Source organism: Nelumbo lutea, chromosome 1 (assembly GCF_056320005.1).
Source record: "Nelumbo lutea isolate HS-2025 chromosome 1, American lotus-T2T, whole genome shotgun sequence".
Classification (NCBI taxonomy): Eukaryota; Viridiplantae; Streptophyta; class Magnoliopsida; order Proteales; family Nelumbonaceae; genus Nelumbo; species Nelumbo lutea.
The window spans coordinates 123,134,973-123,154,572 of record NC_142684.1 but is presented as its reverse complement, the minus strand read 5'-3'; the positions used below and the strand labels follow the sequence as shown (position 1 = coordinate 123,154,572).

General features: G+C 39.8%; 2 protein-coding genes across 2 annotated transcripts; both read left to right on the top strand.

Moving 5' to 3' along the window:
- The first annotated feature begins 279 nt into the window (after positions 1–279).
- On the top strand, positions 280–2,791 carry LOC148877274 (carbohydrate esterase, putative (DUF303)). The gene is made up of 2 exons (XM_088984067.1): positions 280–991; positions 1,150–2,791. Exons 1-2 carry the CDS (start codon positions 430–432, stop codon positions 1,344–1,346), a joined length of 759 nt encoding a protein of 252 aa, XP_088840193.1. The 5' UTR covers positions 280–429; the 3' UTR covers positions 1,347–2,791.
- Positions 1,763–2,791, top strand: LOC148877275 (uncharacterized). The gene has a single exon (XM_088984081.1). It carries the CDS (start codon positions 1,763–1,765, stop codon positions 1,970–1,972), a length of 210 nt encoding a protein of 69 aa, XP_088840207.1. The 3' UTR covers positions 1,973–2,791.
- Positions 2,792–19,600: the final 16,809 nt, after the last annotated feature.

Sequence of the window (19,600 nt, the reverse complement as noted above, 5' to 3'; positions counted from 1 at the left end):
ACATATTTTAATAGAATATAGCTATGAGAAAATACTATAATAATATATATTTTTGGTTGGATTTTAGCATCGTAGCTGTCCTAACATTGGCTCCTATTTGGCTTGAAAATGTTGTTAATGGGAATGTGGAGGATGAACCCTCCTTCGACATTACATGTGATTAGATGAAAAGAGCAGAGCCACCAATGTTGAATCATGAGTGATGGAGTAGGTGTGTGATACCGACATGATGTGTTGTGATGGTCTTGATTTTGGGCTTCCCAGATGAAATAAGTTAGCAGCGAGCATACTGATTTTAATTTTAGTTTTCCTTTTATTTGTACGGATTTTTTAAAGCTATTATCTTTATCTTACTAAAGCTCTTGCCTAAGCCTTAAAGCCCCAACTCTCCTTCCAAAATTATACCAGATCTGGGGAAGAGGGAAGTAGATGGAGATCGGTGGCTCGAAGCAGAACAATGAAGGTTTCGTGGGGAACAAACACATTTTCATCTTATCGGGACAGAGCAATATGGCCGGACGAGGGGGAGTAACACAAGAGAAGATATGGGATGGGATCGTTCCCTCGGATTGCTGCCCTGATCCCAGTGTCATTCGATTAAACGCAAAATTGCAGTGGGAGGAGGCCCAGGAGCCCCTCCACGCCGATATCGACACGAAGAAGACGTGTGGCATAGGACCTGGGATGTCCTTCGCAAATGCGATCCGGGCGCGTAACTCGAGCTTGGGGGTGGTGGGTCTGGTGCCTTGCGCGGTGGGAGGAACGGCGATCAAGGAGTGGGAACGAGGGAAGGATCTCTACGACAACATGGTGAGAAGGGCCAGAGAATCGCTCAAGGCGGGCGGCCAGATCAAGGCCCTGCTTTGGTATCAGGGAGAGAGTGATACGTTCTCTCTAGACGATGCCAACTCTTACAAATCCAACATGGAGAGATTCATCCAGGACGTCCGTGCCGATCTTCACTCTCCTTCACTTCCAATCATCCAAGTAGGTATCAATTATCAATCTGCATCTATCTTGTGTTGTGACTCGGCAGAAATCTTGGAAAAACATTTGTTTGTTTCGTATCATAATTAGCTCAGACTCAGACAGGCCCAAAACAGATGTATAAACTCTAATGGTCAATTCATCAATGGTGATTATGGGTAGCGATCGCATCCGGGAACGAGCAATTCCTAGGGAAAATCAGAGAAGCGCAAATGGGAATCAAGCTCCCTAATGTCTATTGCGTTGATGCAAAAGGATTGGCGCTCAAAGAGGATAATCTCCACCTCACTACAGAGGCCCAGATCCAGCTGGGGAGCATGTTAGCTGATGCGTATCTCATTCATACACCTACTCTATGAAGATTTTGGAACGTATCCGTAATGTAACATTTTGATGGACCTTATTGTAAAATAATCTTTTTAAAATAATTTATAGGATAGGGTAAATTTTTAAAAAAATACCAAAAAGGTAAAAACACTGATAATTTTCTTCTTCATTTAGACCATCGAATAAATCTCCTCACCTCCGGTCTCTTTCTCTTTCCCCTTCTTCCTCCTTTCGATGGCCATAAAACAGCTTCATCGTCGAGCAAAAGAAGAAGAGGAGTTTTGTTCCTCGTGTTATCCGGCCCCGACCGGACATGAGATTTTCTCCCCTCCCTTTTTTGTAGTCTGTCCTTGTCTGCTCTGTCCGTCCATTTCATTGTCTTTATTTTTGATCGTTAGCTGTAGCTCTCTATTGCTTGTACGAAGAAGAGAGATATTAGAGAGAGAAAATGGCGGATTGGGGTTTGGTGGTTATAGCGGTGGTGTTGTTCGTGCTGTCGATGCCGGGGCTATTGTTCCAGCTACCGGGAAGGAACAGAATAGTAGAGTTCGGGAACATGCAAACAAGTGGTGTATCCATTCTGGTGCATGCCATCATCTATTTCGGTCTCATCACCATCTTCCTCATCGCCATCGGTGTTCACATCTACACCGGTTAACCACCACTCTTTTCTTCTTCTTCTTTCGATGGACTCTTTCGATTAGCTTCATTCGGTTAACCATCGTTCGGTTAGCTTCGTTTCATTTTGTGTCGATTCCAACTTCCAAGGAATTCTTTTACCATCTCGAGAGTCCCAGATTCAGATTCGAGGAGAGTCCAATCAATTCACTGCTTCTGTCTTTACCCCTCAACCGCACCCTCCTGAGCCCTAACTTTGAGAGATGAGTATGCTCTGCGTCCAAAGCTCAACACTGCCCAGAAGAGTTTCGATGACCATCGTCAAGATCGCCATGAAAGAGCTTCGTCTGCCTTCCACCTTCAGACCACTTTAATGGAATGCACGACATTTGTTTTTCCTCGTCGAGCACTACCTGGAGGAGGAGGAGGACGAAGGCAGATGAAGCTCTTTCAAAGAAGAATAAAAGAAGAAGGCAGAGGGGATGACCAGAGGGGAGGACGATGGCGGACGAAGATCTTTCAAAGAAGAAAATAAGAAGGCAGAGGGGATGACTAGAGGTGGAGAAAAGAAGGCAAAGGGGACGACTAGAGGGGAGGACGAAGGCGGACCAAACTCTTTCGTTCTCCTCTTTCATCGCAACTCTGCTCGAAACTCAGATACAGAAAAGAAGAAGAAGAAGAAGGAGGAGGAAGAGGAAAGAGAAAGGTAGAGGCTAGTGTTTGGTGGTCTCGAAAGGAAGAAGATGAACAATATTTTTACTCTTTTTTGATATTTTTTTTAAAGTTAGTTTGTTTTAGAAATTATTTGAAAAATTATATTTATTGATAATAACACCCAAAATTTGCTCTTATCAGCTATAATCCTTATTTTTTTCGGATTTCTTTTGAATTTCTACACAACCGGGTAGCCCATTCCAACAAAGTGGGCTTCAGTCACTACGAGGCTTGTTCAAACAGCCTTTATGGCCTTGCATTGGAATCTCATTCACTCACTCTCACTCTCACTCTCACTCTCTCTCTCTCTCCTTAAATACTTTTTATTAAGTAATTTTGTTTCTCACCAATAAATTCTACAAAGTAAATCTATACCTAATATTTTTAATAATTTAAAACTTATGTTCAAAACCAATATAAAAAATAATTAAATAAACCACCCTTTTGTCTAAGTGGCAAGTGAATAAAAGTATTTAGGCACATCTCTATTATTATCTATTTATCATATTAAATAATATTAAACATGCTAAATAAAATTATTTTTTATTCAATGGAAATAAAATACAAGATTTAAAACTAACTCAAAAATGAAACCATTTTCCTATTCAAGTGGCATGTCAATGATTCAACCTTTTATGTCAAATGGATCAACCCGTGATATCATAAATAAATAATAAAAATAAAAAAAAATGATAGAGACAAAAATTATTATAAGCATAAAAATTTTGTAAAAAAAACATTTGGGTGCATATGTGCATCTTTAATATTATCTATTCATCATATTAAACAAAAATAAGCATGATAGATAATCATTACTTTTATTAATGATAGAAATAGTATTAAAAACTAAACTAACTTAAAAAGAAAACCGCTTTTGTATCTAATTAATGGCCAATGGTCCATACCATAGGGAGGCAAATTAGGTGGGTTTAACTTGAGATCAAATCAATCTAGCTCATAATTTGAGATAGGCTAGGTTTGATTTTCAGTCATCGACTTGGACGTAGGCTTAGGTTCAAAAGTTTGGGCTTTTTTATTCTTTGGCTGGGCCAAGTCTGCCCTTAGGTAGATAAAGTCAAGTCTGATTATATACATACAATCATAAATATATATAGCACATATTTGTATACATGCATGTATATACAATTATACGCATACATTTTATGACAAATTTTATGATGGGGTTTATTGATAGACCTAAGTCCAAGATTAACCCAACTGTATGAATTTTCAATGAGGTTGGAAGTTGGGCTCAAGTTGAACAGATTAGACTTGACATTGGTTTAAAACCTTAGGTCCAATGCAAAGGGTTGGCCTAGGTTTTTACTTATCCTTTTTTAATGGTTTTAATAAGTATATTGAAATTATTAATGTTATGTACAGTGGAGATGCATGTTTACTAGTTTGATGAAAATTCGGAAAGTCCACATCAGTGGTCCAAATGCCATTTGAGAAACTTAAAAGTAAAGCTACTCTAAATAGGTTATTGATAACCCTGATGTTGAACATGAGCAACTTCTTTCTATCAGACTCAAATGCAGAAACCCTCCCAAATGGGGCCTAGCAGATTGCTTTCTTTGCTATATTACAGATTTGACCCAAGTCAGAACTCGGAAGCAAGATTGCGTGCCATTTGCTTACCAAAACAATTATTAGAGGTTACATCCTAAAGTACTTGATATTAGAGTCTAGATCCAACAATTTTAGGAATGAGACAACAAATTGGGTTGGCAATTTGCTTTGGGCTTAGGCTGATATTTCCGACCCACCTAACGGAAACCCAAACTGTGTTTGTGGATTATGCATCTATTTTCAATCTTTCAAGTATTGAAACTAGCTTAGAGCAAAACCTAATTCGACGTAGCTGCAACCTTAGCTTGAGTGATCCCATTCTACCCTGGGTGACCTTTATAGGCATGGGGCATGCAATCCACCATAAGGAGAGTTTTAGGATCTTGTTAGCGATGTCATCGCCCCTGCCACAGGAGGACTCCCACCAATCTAGATAAGGTAGATCACGATAAGGGCTGTTCATGTTAATTCTTGTTCTTGATGTTTATCTATAATGCCATGTGTGTACTGTTGTAGCTTATCCTCTCATTCTATACATATATAAATATTAATGATATAGGACTCCACAGGTGTATTGGTATAGTGGAGTTTCTCTCAAACTACTTGTTTTAGTTCTCTAAAGTTAAGTTATTCTTCAAGTTCTTTCATGGTATTAGAGCCAATGGCTTCTGATTGTTCTGCAACTTCCTCTGCATTCAATATTAGTATTATGTTCAATATTAATCAGTTTGTCTCAGTTAAGTTAGACTGCCACAATTTCATACCGTGGCGATCCCAAATGACAACAACACTACGAGGTGCTAAACTCTTTCGTTGTGTTACCGGTTCCTTTCCTTGTCCACCCAGATTTGCATCTGATTCTAACAAGGAAAAGATTATCATCAGTTCAACATATTTAGAGTTGGAGCAACAGGACTAACTGATCCTTGGTTGGCTCCTGGCTTCACTCATTGAAGGAATATTGGCACAGGTTGTGGGAGCCACCACCTCCAAGGAATGCTGGGATTCTCTGTCTCGTATCCTTGCCTCTAAGTCAAGTGCTCGAATCCTGCAACTTAGGTACGAGATATACTTCACATTCAAAAAGGAATAATGTCCATGAACGAATACCTACCGAAAGGTTATAACCAGGTTGATGCACTAGCAGTAGTTGATCAATCGGTATTAGATATAGATCTCATTCTCGTCTCTCTCGGAGGACTCGGCCCTGACTATGATGCACTTACCACTACAATCACTGTGAGAGCAGCCGACTATACACCTTTGATGAAGTTTGTACCTTACTTCTCAACCATGAGATCAGGTTAGATAATTCAAAATTTGTTATGACTGCTAACATTGCAGCTAAAGACATCAACATGGGAAAATGTCCTATTCCACCTCAACAATGATGTGATAAGAACAAAAGGAAGCCTACTCTCTCTCTGACAATCAGTGACCTAAAACTTAGTGCCCTCAATTGTTGGAAAATGGGGTCATTGTAACTTTGGAGGAGAAGCTTTGAGGTGCGTCTGAAGATACTGTCTTTAGAATGTTATTTGCCCCCACTCAGTTTCATTGAGTTTGCTATTGGATTATAAGAAAATTCGTTCCCATGATACAACAGAGCCTCGGGCGAGAATCTACAACCAACAAAGTTGAAGAATCTCCAGAGAAACCTTCTATGAGACTGTAGCAGATCGGACTGAGAGAGAGAAAGTGAATTTCGAAAATACTGGTTTAGAGAAGGCACATTTTCAACGACCAAGCATCTGTTACCAATTGAACCAACTAAACCACACTCTTTCACTCAGGCCAACAGTGATCCTTCTTGGCATTTTGCTATGGATTCTGAGTTCAATGCATTAGTCAAAAATGACACGTGGACATTGGTAGGGTTGTTCCTGTTGGTTGGAAGTGGAATTTTAAGTTGAAGAGGCACACTGATGAGTCCATTGAGCGCTACAAAAAGCCCATTTAGTTGCTAAGGGCTTCACTCAACGGGTTGGTGTTGATTACACTAAGACATTCAACCCCGTGATTAAGCCCAGTCCACCACCATACATTTTTCTTCACGGGGATCTTCAAGAAACTGTCTATATGGCATAGCCACCGGGTTTCAATTTTCAAGGATACCTCTCATCCAGATCATGTTTGCCTTCTTCAAAAGTTAATCTATGGCCTCAAACAGGCACCACGAGCTTGGTATCATAAGCTCACTAGCTAGCTTTCTTCTATCTAATTAGATTTACTACATCGTAATATAATTCATCTCTCCTCTTCAAAAACATGATTGGGCCCAACTCTGTTTGTTCTCATATACGTAGATGATATTACAGATTCTTCCTCGCAACTCGCAAGATGTACATACTCTGATTCAGTCCCTTGGTTCTCAATTTACTACTAAGGATTTAGGCCCTCTGCATTGAAGTTCTTCCCACAAGATTGGGCCTTTTTCTTACTCAAAAGAAATATATCACTGACTTGTTATATGGACGGTGAAAAGCCCGCTTCTACCCCACTTCCTTTAGGAATCCACCTCTCTCAAAATGAGGGTACTCTCCTTGCAGACCCTCATGAATACCGTCGAGTGGTTGCAGCTCTACAATACATCTTACTTGCTCGACCCGACCTCTCGTTCGTTGTGGCTAAACCTTGCCAATTTATGCACAACCCAACCATATCCCACTGGCCCACGTTAAGCGCATATTGCGCTATCTTAAGCACACCCTACTGTTTGGTCTCACAATCAACAAGTTTGTTGATCTCTCTCTCTCTACGTTCTCTGACGCTGATTGGGCAGATTGCCCAGATGACAAGAAGTTACATGGTGGCTGTTGTGTGTTTATGGGTCCGAATATCATCTCTTGGTCTTCCATAAAGCACCCAATTGTGTCGTGTTCTGGAGGCTGAATATATCACCATTACTTTTGCTGCTTCTGAACTTTTATGGCTCCGATCTCTCTTCCATGAGTTACACGTTTCTCTCTCCTCCTCACCAGTTCTGTGGTGCGACATACCTTTCCTCTAACCCAGTAGCGCTCCAAACACATTGAGGTACATGTCCACTTTGTTAGACATCATATCCAGCTTCAGAACTTAGCCGTTCCGTTTGTTTCCACCAAAGACCAGGTAGTTGACATTTTCACCAAGTTCCTGACTGGCCCTCGCTTCACCTGCTTACGTGGCAAGTTGAGAGTTGGCTCTCACACCCTCGACTTGAGGGGCGAATCACGATAAGAGCTCTTCATGTCGATCCCTATTCTTAGTCTTTATCTGTAATGCCACGTGTATACCGTTGAAGCTTATCCTCTCATTCTGTACATATATAAAATATTAATGATATACGAGTCCACAGGTGTATTGGTATAGTGGAGTTTCTCTCAAACTTGTTTCAGTTCTCTAAAGTCAAGTTATTCTTCAAGTTCTTTGAAATCTAAATATCTAATCGAATAATGGAGTTTCTCTCAAACTTGTTTCAGTTCTCTAAAGTCAAGTTATTCTTCAAGTTCTTTGAAATCTAAATATCTAATCGAATGTTGATTTCAGTCAATTACGTCCTTTATATCTCTTGTTTTGGAGATTGGGTTTACGTGTATTTTATGGTTTACATCCATCTTTGCTGATATGTCATGCATAGAATATATTTCTACACTGCTGGCCCATGTAAGATGCCAATTAAGAATGAGGTTATTCGACTATTTCTTAAAACAGACAACCATTGAAGGAAAGATCAATTCGACATTTCTTCCAAATTCCAATGCCCCCTTCTTTATGTTTCTAGTAGAAACGTTTTATGACTGTTTTAACTCAAAACAGTCTCATCAAATGGAAAATTGATGCTTAAACTCAAATCACTTGATTTGTGTTGATATAACAATGTTTCCCTTACCAGTATAGACAGCCATAGACAACACCTAACCAAATCTCTTTTTCCACATTTGGAGGTAGGTTTATGTTCCTCAAAGGGTCAAGGCGGTGAAATATGATGTTTATTAATCCATAAATGTTTAGGGTCCATTTGGTTTGCAGGAATAGGGGTTTGGAATTAAAATTAGAAGGGTCCATTCTGTGATTCCAACTGTTTGGTTGGGTGGAATCAGATTTTTATTCCCCTTTTTGGTGGAATGACATTCTCTCATTTGAGAGAATGGGCCATTCCCTCTCCCTCCCCTGGGAATAAGAATCCATTCCAGCCAATTCTAATTACAATCTGAACTAAATAGATGAAAGGAATAGAGAATTTCGATTTCGATTTGGCTGTAAACCAAATAGACCCTTAAGCTATATATGATTCTGATTCCGGCTTTTACACGGAGAAGTTTTTATTGCTGCACACGAGTTCCTTGGAGGTAAAAAACAGCTAAAGAAACAAATATCTAAGTTATGCGGAAGTAGGCCCAAGTCATTTACATAATTGGGTCTCCACCAGCCCACCTAATGGGTGCAATATACTTACTCTAAAGGGCTTGGGGAACTTACAAGAATTTTCTGAAGCCTTTCATAAAACTTTGCCAGGACCCATCCCTAATCCCTATCACCAGTACTCATCTTTCATGGTGTGTTTGGGACCGATTAAATGGGCCTTGTAAAAATGGTATGCTGCTTTAGATATACAATATAATTATTGTCTTCATGTACAATTACAATTAGGGGTGGCAATCGGATGGGTTTGGGTGAGTTGGGTTTGGGTCAAGCTTCAACCCAATTCATCTAACCTGCCAACCCATTAATAGGGGTGAGCATTATTTAGTTAAAATTGAAATACCGAATCGAAAATTTTGGTTTCAGTTTTTTTGGTTTTTATGTAATTCAGTTGGGTTATTTTGGTTTTTATCAATTTTGGTTTTCGGTTTCGGTTTTTAGATTTAAAAATTTGGTTAACAAAAAAAAACCGAATTAAATAAAATTCATTATATAATATACAATATATAACATTTAATGTATAGTATACTATATATTTATATATTAATATATTATATATAATGTATTATAATGAAATTAAATTTCATAATAATAATAATAATAATAATAATAATAATAATAATATATTATAGGTTATAATTTATAATATTATATATATTAATTAAATTTGGTTTTACCGAAATAATTGAAAACCGAAACAAAAAATTTGGTTCAGTTATTTTGGTTTTAAAAATTTCAGTTTATTTGGTTCACCGAATAAACTGAATGCTCACCCTACCCATTAATGACCATTTGTGTAAAACTAAATGGGTTGGGTTGAACCCAAACCCGCCTTAACCCAACCCAACTGACCCAACCCATGAATCTTTTACTTATTAAACAACACAAGCATAAATTGTAGAAAATACAGAAATTAAAAAACATAGAACATGCAAAAAAAAATCAGGAGAATATAAATATGGAAGATAATTAAAATTGCAAAAAAATATAGTTAGAATTACAAAAAACACAAAAAAAAGAAAAAAAATCAATATAAATTACCAAAACATAAAGAAAAACCAGAAAACATAAATTGTAGAAACATGAAAAATGAAGAAAATTATAAAAATTACAGAAAATATAGAAATCCACTAAAATAACATAAATTGTATAAAGAAAAAAAAAATTATAGAGAAAACATAGAAATGTGAAAAAATTACAAAATTTACTGCAAAACATTTCAGCACAATAGATAACAGAAGTTGCAAAAGAAAATATAACAAAAATTATAGAAAAACAAAGAAAAAAAAGGAAATTACAAAAGTGTATATATAAATTTCAGAATATATAAAAATTACAAAAAATTAAAAAAAAATTATAAGAAAGTATAAACAATATTAAAATATAACAGAAATTATAGAAAGATAGAACTTTTATTACATTTAGAAAGGGATTATGAAATATGCATAGAGAAACGATGGGCTCTGGTCTTCTGGATTTTATTAGCATCATTGAAAATGACTATCTTCTTTTACTAGCTAGCGCCAACTAATGTCATGACATCACCTTTGGTTTTGCCGGTGAACTTGAAGAAATAACTCTAGATTCATGGAAGGATGCCTTGCAGGTAGTTTTGTGAGTTCATGACTACTTTGTAAAATTAATCCAAACATTAATTTGCAGGTTAAAAAGTAATAGCTTCCGTATGTTTGAAGCACATCACACTCTGTTTGGGGACCCCCTTTTGCTTTTGATAAACTATGGCAAACTCTGCACTCCCTTGTCCATATTGTTGCAGTTGAACGAAGCTATAAAATGTGAAACAGAGCATAACAGAAATAAATGAACGAGCTCTGTGTCATTGTTGTAGTAGCTTTGTTTCACGTATGGAGGGATCACCACTGCTGAGTTAGCATCGGTTAGGGTTTGGATTTGGAGAGAGAGAGAGAGAGAGGTAGGGTTAGAAAACCACTCGTTGAGATCTTCAACAATGGATGAGGGTTCCAAGAGGAGAGAGAGAGAGAGAGGGGGGGGGGGTGAACGAAAAAGAAGCAGAAAAGAAGGAAAAAATAAGAAAATAAAAAAACGAATTCTTAATTTCTTAATGGATACCCATTGGATACCCGTGACCCAACTCACCCAATCCATTAATTCTCATTTTATTTGGTTAACCAACTCGCTACTGACCCAACATAAAAAGATACAACCCCACCCATTAATAAATGGACGGGTTCAATGGGTTGGTTTGGAAATTTCCACCCTTAATTCCAATATTCTATTCTATCACCCAAGTTCTTATGTTTTAGGGCTGCAAGTGGGCCGGGTTAGGTTGGGCTGAGGCAAACCCTAGCCCAACCCCAACCCAACCTTCAACCCGACCTGCCCAACCTAACTCTAACCCTAACTAAATTCCTTTAACCCTAACCCTAACCCTAACCCAACTCAACCCGAAAGTCAACTTTGGGTTGGACTAGGCTTGGGTTGGGTCCAACCCAACCTTCTTCCCATCTCTTAAAATCTTGTAAAACTTCTCAATCTCATTCTCATATCTTAGCTCAACTTTTATTACATATATTAATCCTATGTTTTATTAGTATTTGTTTGTTGATGTTTTTATTGGTTCTTTTATTACAAAATTCAGAAAAATAAGTGTTTGAAATGACTTTAGTTTATTATGAGTTGTGACTTATGATAGATCTTTTATGGGCAGCAAGTTATCAGTGAAAAAAAATAGAGAAGAGATAGAATAAAATATTCAAAAAACAAAAATTATGTTATTAAGTTTTTAGTATTTTTTATTATAACTAAGTGAAGTGATTATCTTAAAAGAAAGACAAGATAGCATGTAATGGGGGATATATATTTATATACAACATGTACTATAGAGTTGAGTTTGGGTTGGGTTCGGGTTGCCCAAGCGGTCAACCCTAACCCAACCCAAAGTAAAGTTGAATTCCTAAATTTAAACCCTAACCCTAACCCAAACATCAATTCGATAGGTTGGTTTGGGGTTGGGTTTGGGCCAACCCAGCCCAAGTTGCAGCCTTTTCACGTTTGGTCAATGTACTCAGATCCCAATTTTGTGAATCACCACCCAATTCCTATATATTGCCAATTACAAGTGTTGTAGGCTTCTATAATAATATACTTCAAGTTTCTAAAAAAATTGCTATGCGAAAAACATTCAGGCCCCGCCATGGCCACAATCCACATGGACTAAAATACTAGTCCTACTTGACAACAAGAGTTGACCGGTTCAATCCAAATATACCTTATCTCACCTTATGTATTGCCACGCTGGTGATCCCCAAATCTTTCAGATTTCTTAATGACTCGTTTGCAGTTTAAAAACCCCTTTTCATACATTATGCTCAACCTTTCATGATATTCTCACTGGATCATCTAATAAAGGGTGCAATCGAGACTAACCCAGGTGGCTGGTTGCTTAGTTTTGCCCAGCTCAACTCAGGGATGCCATTGGGCTCACTAGTGTGTCCGAAAGCGTGTCGTTAAGCACTTCGAAACACTAGTTTAATTATTTGTAATTTTTTCCATTTCTCAAACAACTACTAACGTAGTAAATGGGTGAGAACGGGTCATATCCACAGGGAAGCAAGTGAAAAATTAATATATATATATATATATATATATATATATATACTTAGATCTGGATAAGAGAATGCAATCGGGAATGGTAGAAAATACAAAAATAAAATCTATTATTGCTGAAATTAAATGTTTCGAATTTAAATAAGACAATAAATAAAAATCAAAATTTAATAAAGTATGGGAATCAACAAGGAAAATAAAAGAAATAAAAAAAATGATCTAGAATCCGGATCCAATAGCGGTAGTTGCAGATCAGCCAAACAACTTATAGAAATCCCTCCTGATAAGAACCGAGCGTATGTTCTTTCTACAACCCTCAAACCCCTCGAGACACCTTAGCCTTGAACTGAACGAATTCAGATCTGCAAAATAGAGAAACGAATAAGAATTAAATCTAAAAGATTGCATAAATAAAAATAACAGAAAAGAAAAGAAAAGAATGGTTGATCAGATCTAGTGGCGGTAATTGCAGAATGGTTGAACAACTTGGGGGCACCCCTCCTAACAAGAACTGGACGTCATCCCCTTCTACAACCCTTGAACTCCTCAAGAAACTTTAGCCTTGTTAAATGGGTGAATTGACTAACCCCTTCTCTAGGGCCTTAGGGGTTCTTTTTATTGAGAATGGTGGATATAACTAGAATTAGAGAGAAAGAGGGGAAAATAGCTGGGTTTTAGCAAAAATATGGGTGCCCTAGGGTTTCTAATGGATGGCTAAGATGGTTTTAGGGTGATCCTATGATTGAAAATAAAAAGAGAAGGCACCCAATATTATGTAGGGCTAAGATTTGGGCGCCCAAAAATGGAGGGTGTAGATCAGAACATCTAGGGTTGAAGGGATAAGATTAAAATATTAGGTGGTGCCAAAGATTGAATGGTTAGGATATAAGATGGAAGGAATGGCTGAGATTTAATGGTGGGGAGTTGAATGATGAGGATTAGAAGTTAGGTGGTTCCTAAGGTTGGAATGCTAAAAAGAGGGTGCCCTAGAATGGATGGTGGAGATTAGAAGGGATGGAAGGTGAGGATTTAGTAGTTAGGGGTGGCTAGGGTTTGTTAAGAGTGAAAAGAATGGGATAAAAGGCGCCCTAGGGTTTGCTAAGGCGTGGGGAGCATGCTAATACAGTAGGAGGGGTGCCAAACTGGGTTTAGCAGCTAGGAGGCACTTCCTACTTTCAATTTTTTACAAAAACACCCCCTCTCTCAGCTGGACTTCACACTCGCTTCCCAAAATCTGCATTTCAGCCATGAAAACTTCCCAATTTTGCACAAAATTTGCACAAGAACCCTCAAAGGTCACAACATTGAAATTAACTAGGAAAAAGACACAATTTAACTACTCTAAGGTCGAAAATACCCCTGAATTAACAATCTCAGGCTAAGCTCAATTAATTAAATCCATCATATACTTAATGGGCTCGTTGAGATTATTGGTTGTGGTGGTTAGATGAATTTGAAATTGGCTAGATTTTCCAAGCATGTAGGCATGGTTTCTCTTTTGTTATGTGCGTGGTCCTTTGGCTTTATTGGCTTGAATTTTTTTTTTCTTTTTTTTCCGGTTTTGGAATTGGTGTAAATCAATAATGATGTAAAAGTTTATGTCGATTTGGTTTTGTTGGCATTTGGATGGAGTGTGATGAGGGATAATTTGGTTCTCCCAATAATGTCATGACACGCGGCAGCATCAGACAATTAGACGACACCTCAACGTTGAGTAAGTAGATAACCTCGATAGATCGGCTAATAGCACTTTGTCTAAGGTCGACCTAAAGTACTTCAACTTGGTTGAGCTAAGGTACTTGCGAATAAGGAGCAACCTCCTCCAGGGACCAACCAAGCTAGCATGGGTACAAGTGGCAACCTACAAGGCATGCTCGCTAACCTACCCATAGCTCCACTATTATGGTTGAGTTCTTCGAGGTAACGACACTTGGTCGTTGAGTCTGCCTACCTGCATCACCCGCATCAGAGTCAATTAGATGGACCTCAACTCTCTACGTGGATTATGTAACTGATAGAGGCATTCTCTCCTAGCTAAGAAAAAATGGCTTCCCGAGAATCTCAGACTCGTTACGAGGTACCTCAAGTCCCTTACACCTATATAAAGATATGATTCTCTTCAAACAAGGTACACATGAATTAGCTTTCGCATACTCAAAGCTTCTAGCATTCCAATACTCTCTAAAGGCTCCCAAATCACTAACTTAAGTATCAGAGTGCCCACCCTGAGTAAAGTAACCTTGGCACTCTAATATTGTTCCCTTGCAGGTTTACTAATAAGACTAGATAACTCGCCACTACATAGCTTGGCATCCGAGCTATCTCTAACTCGATCCTACTTAGCTTGGATTTTGAGTCATCTTCTTATAGGGAAATCTCCAACTCAACATCCGAGTCACTTTCTAGTGAGCAACGTCTAGATCGCGCACCATCAATTGGCACTGTCTGTGAGAATTCAGAACAAAAAGCTAAGTTCTCACCTTTTCATCAAACATCACGATAGTAACAATGGCTTCATCAAGCAACCAACTTGCAAACAACAATCAGGTCACAGGGGGGTAGGATCAACATGTAATCCCCTTAGTGACCATCGGATAAATCATTGTGCCCATGACTCCACTAGGCGCTCCTCTTGTGCCGAACCCAACTTTTCCACCACCTCAGGTGAACGTGCCTCTTCCTATAGTTGAGCCCTCGCTGGCTCCTACTGGAATCGATGAGTGTCATTTCTATGAATTGGTGCAATGTGTATGGGGAATGAACTCGCAAATGCAAGCATGGGAAGATTGGTTCTCCGCCTTGCAAGGGGTAAAATAGCAATAGCACCAACAACAGTAGCAACAACAACAATAACAGCAGAACACCGGGCTAAACCCTAACTAGGTTCCTAATCAGGTTCCCAACTAGGTTACTAACCAAGTTTCTGATCAAAACTTGAACTAGGCCTTGGTGGAAGGACAGAGCCGAGCTACAACGCCCATCGGAACTAAAGCTACTAGCTCGACTAATGGATCCCGAAGGAGGTGTCGTAGGCATACACACTATGCTTTAAGACATAGTTACCTCATCCCATTTGTGAACGAGGTGGATAGGAAACATGAGAAGGAGGTAAGCTAGATTGGAAACTTGCCAGCACAACAGGTATCTTGCACCTCACTGCTCATTGCCGAGATCCTTGCAGCCCCATGGCCTAAAGATTTTAAGGCCCCTAGTCTAGAAACCTACGATGGAACAATGGACCCCATTGACCATATTGACAGTTTTCAAGCCTTAATGTAGTTACACGGGGCTAATGACGTGAGTTTGTGCATGGCCTTCCCGATGACTTTTCGAGGCACAACTTAGATGTGGTACTCGGAATTGGCCATAGGCTCCATAAGAAGTTGGAACCAATTTGCTAACCTATTCACCACGCAATTCGCCACTAGTACGAGGTGACCGTGACCTACTTATTACATGTTGTTCAATGGCTAAATGAAACACTCTGACTACATCAAAAGATTTAATCTAGAATGTCTCCAAATTCCCAACCTCGACCTAGCAGTACAACTTACCATAGTTGTGAACAGTTTCCGCAACCTCGACTTACATTGGGAAGTTGAGTTGAACCCCCCAACTTCTACGGAGGAGTTCCTCACCCAGGCTAACAAATTCACAAAGGCAAAGGAGGCGCTAGGGTCCCGGTTAGATCTATCCAGAAAGAGAAAGCGAGTAGAAGAAGCGGGGAGCAGTAGGAACCGATGAAGGAGTAAGTTATCGAAGAGAATCCAGCCACCCCATAATAAAGCTATCTAGATTGGGTTAACGATATAGAATCCCACTAGTTTAGAGGAATTACACCACCCTCAATACCAAGAGGGGAACTTTTAATGCAAATAAAAACAACAGAGTACGTAAGATGGCCGCCTAGGATGAGAGGCGACACTGCCAATAGAAACCCTAATAAATATTTCCATTTCCATCGTGATATAGGCAACGAAACTAAGAACTGTAGAAACCTAAATGACGAGATCGAGGAGTTGATCCGTCGAGGTTATCTAAGACAGTTCATCAAAAGAGAAGACAGAGGCTGACCTACCGAGCTACCTTGAGACGCACCATAGTCGAGTCGGGATCAAGATAGAGACCAACCTCTTAGAAATCCATCCCCAACAAAGCGACCCATTCAAGGTGTCATCAACATGATCATAGGTGGGTTGGGTTGATAGTGGTAGGATGTACCACTTCAATAAGTAGAAGTTCAGTCTGCAACCTTGAGCATGACAATGAGAACCTCCCAAAGTGCCCACGAAGAGAAGAGGTGATTTACTTTACCGAGGATGACACTTGCGGGATCGAATACCCACATGATGACGCCCTTGTGGTAAAGCTAACAATAAATGTCTTTGAAGTGAAAAGAATTCTGGTCGATTTAGGCAGCTTGACTGATATTATATTTTTTGATGCATATGAACGAATGGAACTCACCAAGAAGGATTTATAGCCAACCAATGTCTCCTTGTTTGGCTTCAATGGAGAAGTAATTCGACCCTTAGGCTAGGTGAGGGTCCTAGTTGTAGCGGGCTCAGCACCCAACTCAGTTTGATTCGATCACGACTTCCTAGTGGTCACGACCCCCTTGCCCTACAACGCCATTCTGGGTTGGCTTATCTTACATGCACTCTGAGCTATGGTATCAACCTATCATTTGGCGATAAAGTTTTCAACATCTAACGGAGTCAGAGTCATGCGAGGCAATCAGCTTGAGGCTCGTAAATGTTGCGTGGTCGCACTAAAGGGAAAAGGTAAACAAGCTATCGACATCGACTTGGAGCTGCCCCCGAAAAACACAGATGAGCAGCTCGCCCGATGGAAGACACTGTCCTAGTGTCGATCTCAAAAGCCGAGGTAGAGAAGATAGTGCAGATCGGATCTCGTCTTACTGAACCATTGCACTCCAATTTGGTAAGTTTTTAATTGAAAATTTAGATGTTTTTGCTTGGTCAGCATTAGAATTGCCCAGCATAGACCCTTCTATTATAACTCACAAACTAAACATTGACCCCTTAGTCAGACCAGCCAGGTAGAGGAAAAGGAACCTCGCATAGGAAAAGTGGAAGATGGTAAATGAGGAAGTAGGGAAGCTCTTTGTGGCAGACTTTGTTAGAGAGGTCCAATACCCGAGTTGGATTGCAAACCCAATACTCGTCAAAAAGGCCAATGGCAAATGGCGCATGTGCGTTGATCACACAGACCTTAACAGAGCCTACCCAAAGGATGGCTTTTTGCTTCCCAGAATTGATCGCCTGGCAGATGCAACCTTAGGGTTCAAACTATTGAGTTTCATGGATAAATACTCTAGGTACAACTAGAACTCGATGAATTTGGCAGACGAAGAAAAAATCGCTTTTGTAATTGAGATAGGCTTATAATGTAACAAAGTCATGCCCTTTGGTCTAAAAAACATTAGGGTGACCTTCCAACGCCTTGCAAACAAAATTTTCTCTGACTTAATTGGAAATAAAATGGAATGTTATGTAGATGGCATGGTTGTAAAAATTGAGTTTTCAAATTATCTAATTGCCAACCTAAACTATGTTTTCAACATTTTGAGGAAATATAACATGAAACTCAACACAGACAAATGCGTCTTCGGTGTCACATCAGGTAAGTTCCTTAGGTACATAGTTAACCGGTGTGGCATTGAAGCCAACCTAGACAAAATCTAGGGCATCCTAGATATAGAATCACCCAAATAAGTTAAAGAAGTACAAAATTTAACAGGCTGAGTAACCACCCTAAACCGATTTATGTCTAAGTCGATTGGACGGTATCTCCCATTCTTTGAGGCCATAGAAAAGACTTAGGACTTTTGAGTGGATTGAAGAATGCCAGCTCGCCTTTGACGACCTCAAGAGGTACCTCAATTCACCTTCAATGTTGACTAGGCTGGAACCCAAGGATGAGTTCAAACTCTACCTCTCTGCGAGTGATGAGGTAGTCAGCTTGGTCCTCATTAGAGAAGTGGAAAAAATCCAACGACCCATATATTATCTGAGCAAAGTCATACACATCACTGAGGCTAAGTACCTAAACATTGAAAAGCTGGCCTTCTCACTAGTGTTAGCAGCTAAAAAATGAAGACCTTATTTCCAAGCTCACATTGTCGTGGTCTTTAACTAACCAACCTCTTAGGTAGATTCTTCATAAGCTTGAGCTCTTAGGTAGATTGACAAAGTGGGCAATTGAGCTCAGCGAATACGAATCTGGTTTGAGTTGGGACCAGCAATCAATGCGCAAGTTTTGGCTGACTTTGTCGCTAAGTGTATGTTTAGCATGCCAGCCCCTAAAGTTTCCGAGCTAGTGACCACTTCGAAGGCGTCAGCCAGTGTGACACCCGTCCCAGCCAAGGAAATTTCAGCTTGGGATAAGGAGCTCTAAATCCTTCATGCAGACAACTCACCTAACCCGAGCGGAAGCGGGGCTAGACTGATCCTCTATGGACCTAGTGAGGTAAAGCTAGAATATGCACTTTGGTTCTTGTTCTGAGCATTGAATAATGTAGCCAAATATGAGGCAATAATGGTCCGACTGTCGCTAGCAAGGAAGGTCGGCGCAAAGCATCTTGTGGTGTGTAGCGTCTCCCAGCTAGTCGTTAACCAAGTGAATTGACAGTATCAGGCTCGAGAGCCTACCATGTTGGCCTATTTGGCCAAGGTTAGAGAACTCTTGCCTAAGTTTCACTCTTGGTATATCTAGTAGGTTCTGAGGTCCCAAAACACTAAGGCTAACACGCTCTCAAAGCTAGCCAATGCAACATACTCCACAAAAAGGACAGCCTACATAGAAGACCTGCCATGCCCTACTATAGAAAGGGTAGCAAAAGAGGTTACCCTTGCCCTAGTGGTAGAACCAAGTTGGATAGACCCACTCGTCGATTTTCTGTGCCATAACACCTTACCAAAAGGACGTAGTGCATCTCAAAAGGGTAGAGTGATGTTCAGCTCACTATGTAATCATTGGCGAGCACTTGTATCGCAAGTCATTCATGCTCCCCTATCTGCACCGCCTACGCCGACCTAAAGTGGACCTGGTGCTATGTGAGATCCACGGAGGTCCCTACGAAGAACACCTAGGGGCAAGAAACTTGCCCAAAAGGCACTACAACAAGGCTACTATTGGCCCACATTGAAAGTGGACGCAATCGAGTTGGTACACAAGTGTGATAAGTGTCAACTGCACACCATCTTGCACTAGCCCACAACCGAGCTGAGATACCTTACCAACCGATGGCCTTTCGCACAATGGAGGATTGATATTCTCGGTCCCTTTCCACCTACGGTAGGGCGAAGGAGGTTCTTGGTTGTGGTAGTCGATTACCTCACAAAATGGATGGAGGTCGAGCTGTTAG

What these genes read in the sequence shown, in the direction of transcription:
- LOC148877274 (XM_088984067.1), top strand. Translation starts at nt 430, where the DNA reads ATGGAGATCGGTGGCTCGAAGCAGAACAATGAAGGTTTCGTGGGGAAC. An exon ending in ACTTCCAATCATCCAAGTAG is followed by an intron (nt 992 to 1,149) that starts GTATCAATTATC and finishes GATTATGGGTAG; the next exon opens with CGATCGCATCCGGGAACGAG.
- LOC148877275 (XM_088984081.1), top strand. Translation starts at nt 1,763, where the DNA reads ATGGCGGATTGGGGTTTGGTGGTTATAGCGGTGGTGTTGTTCGTGCTG.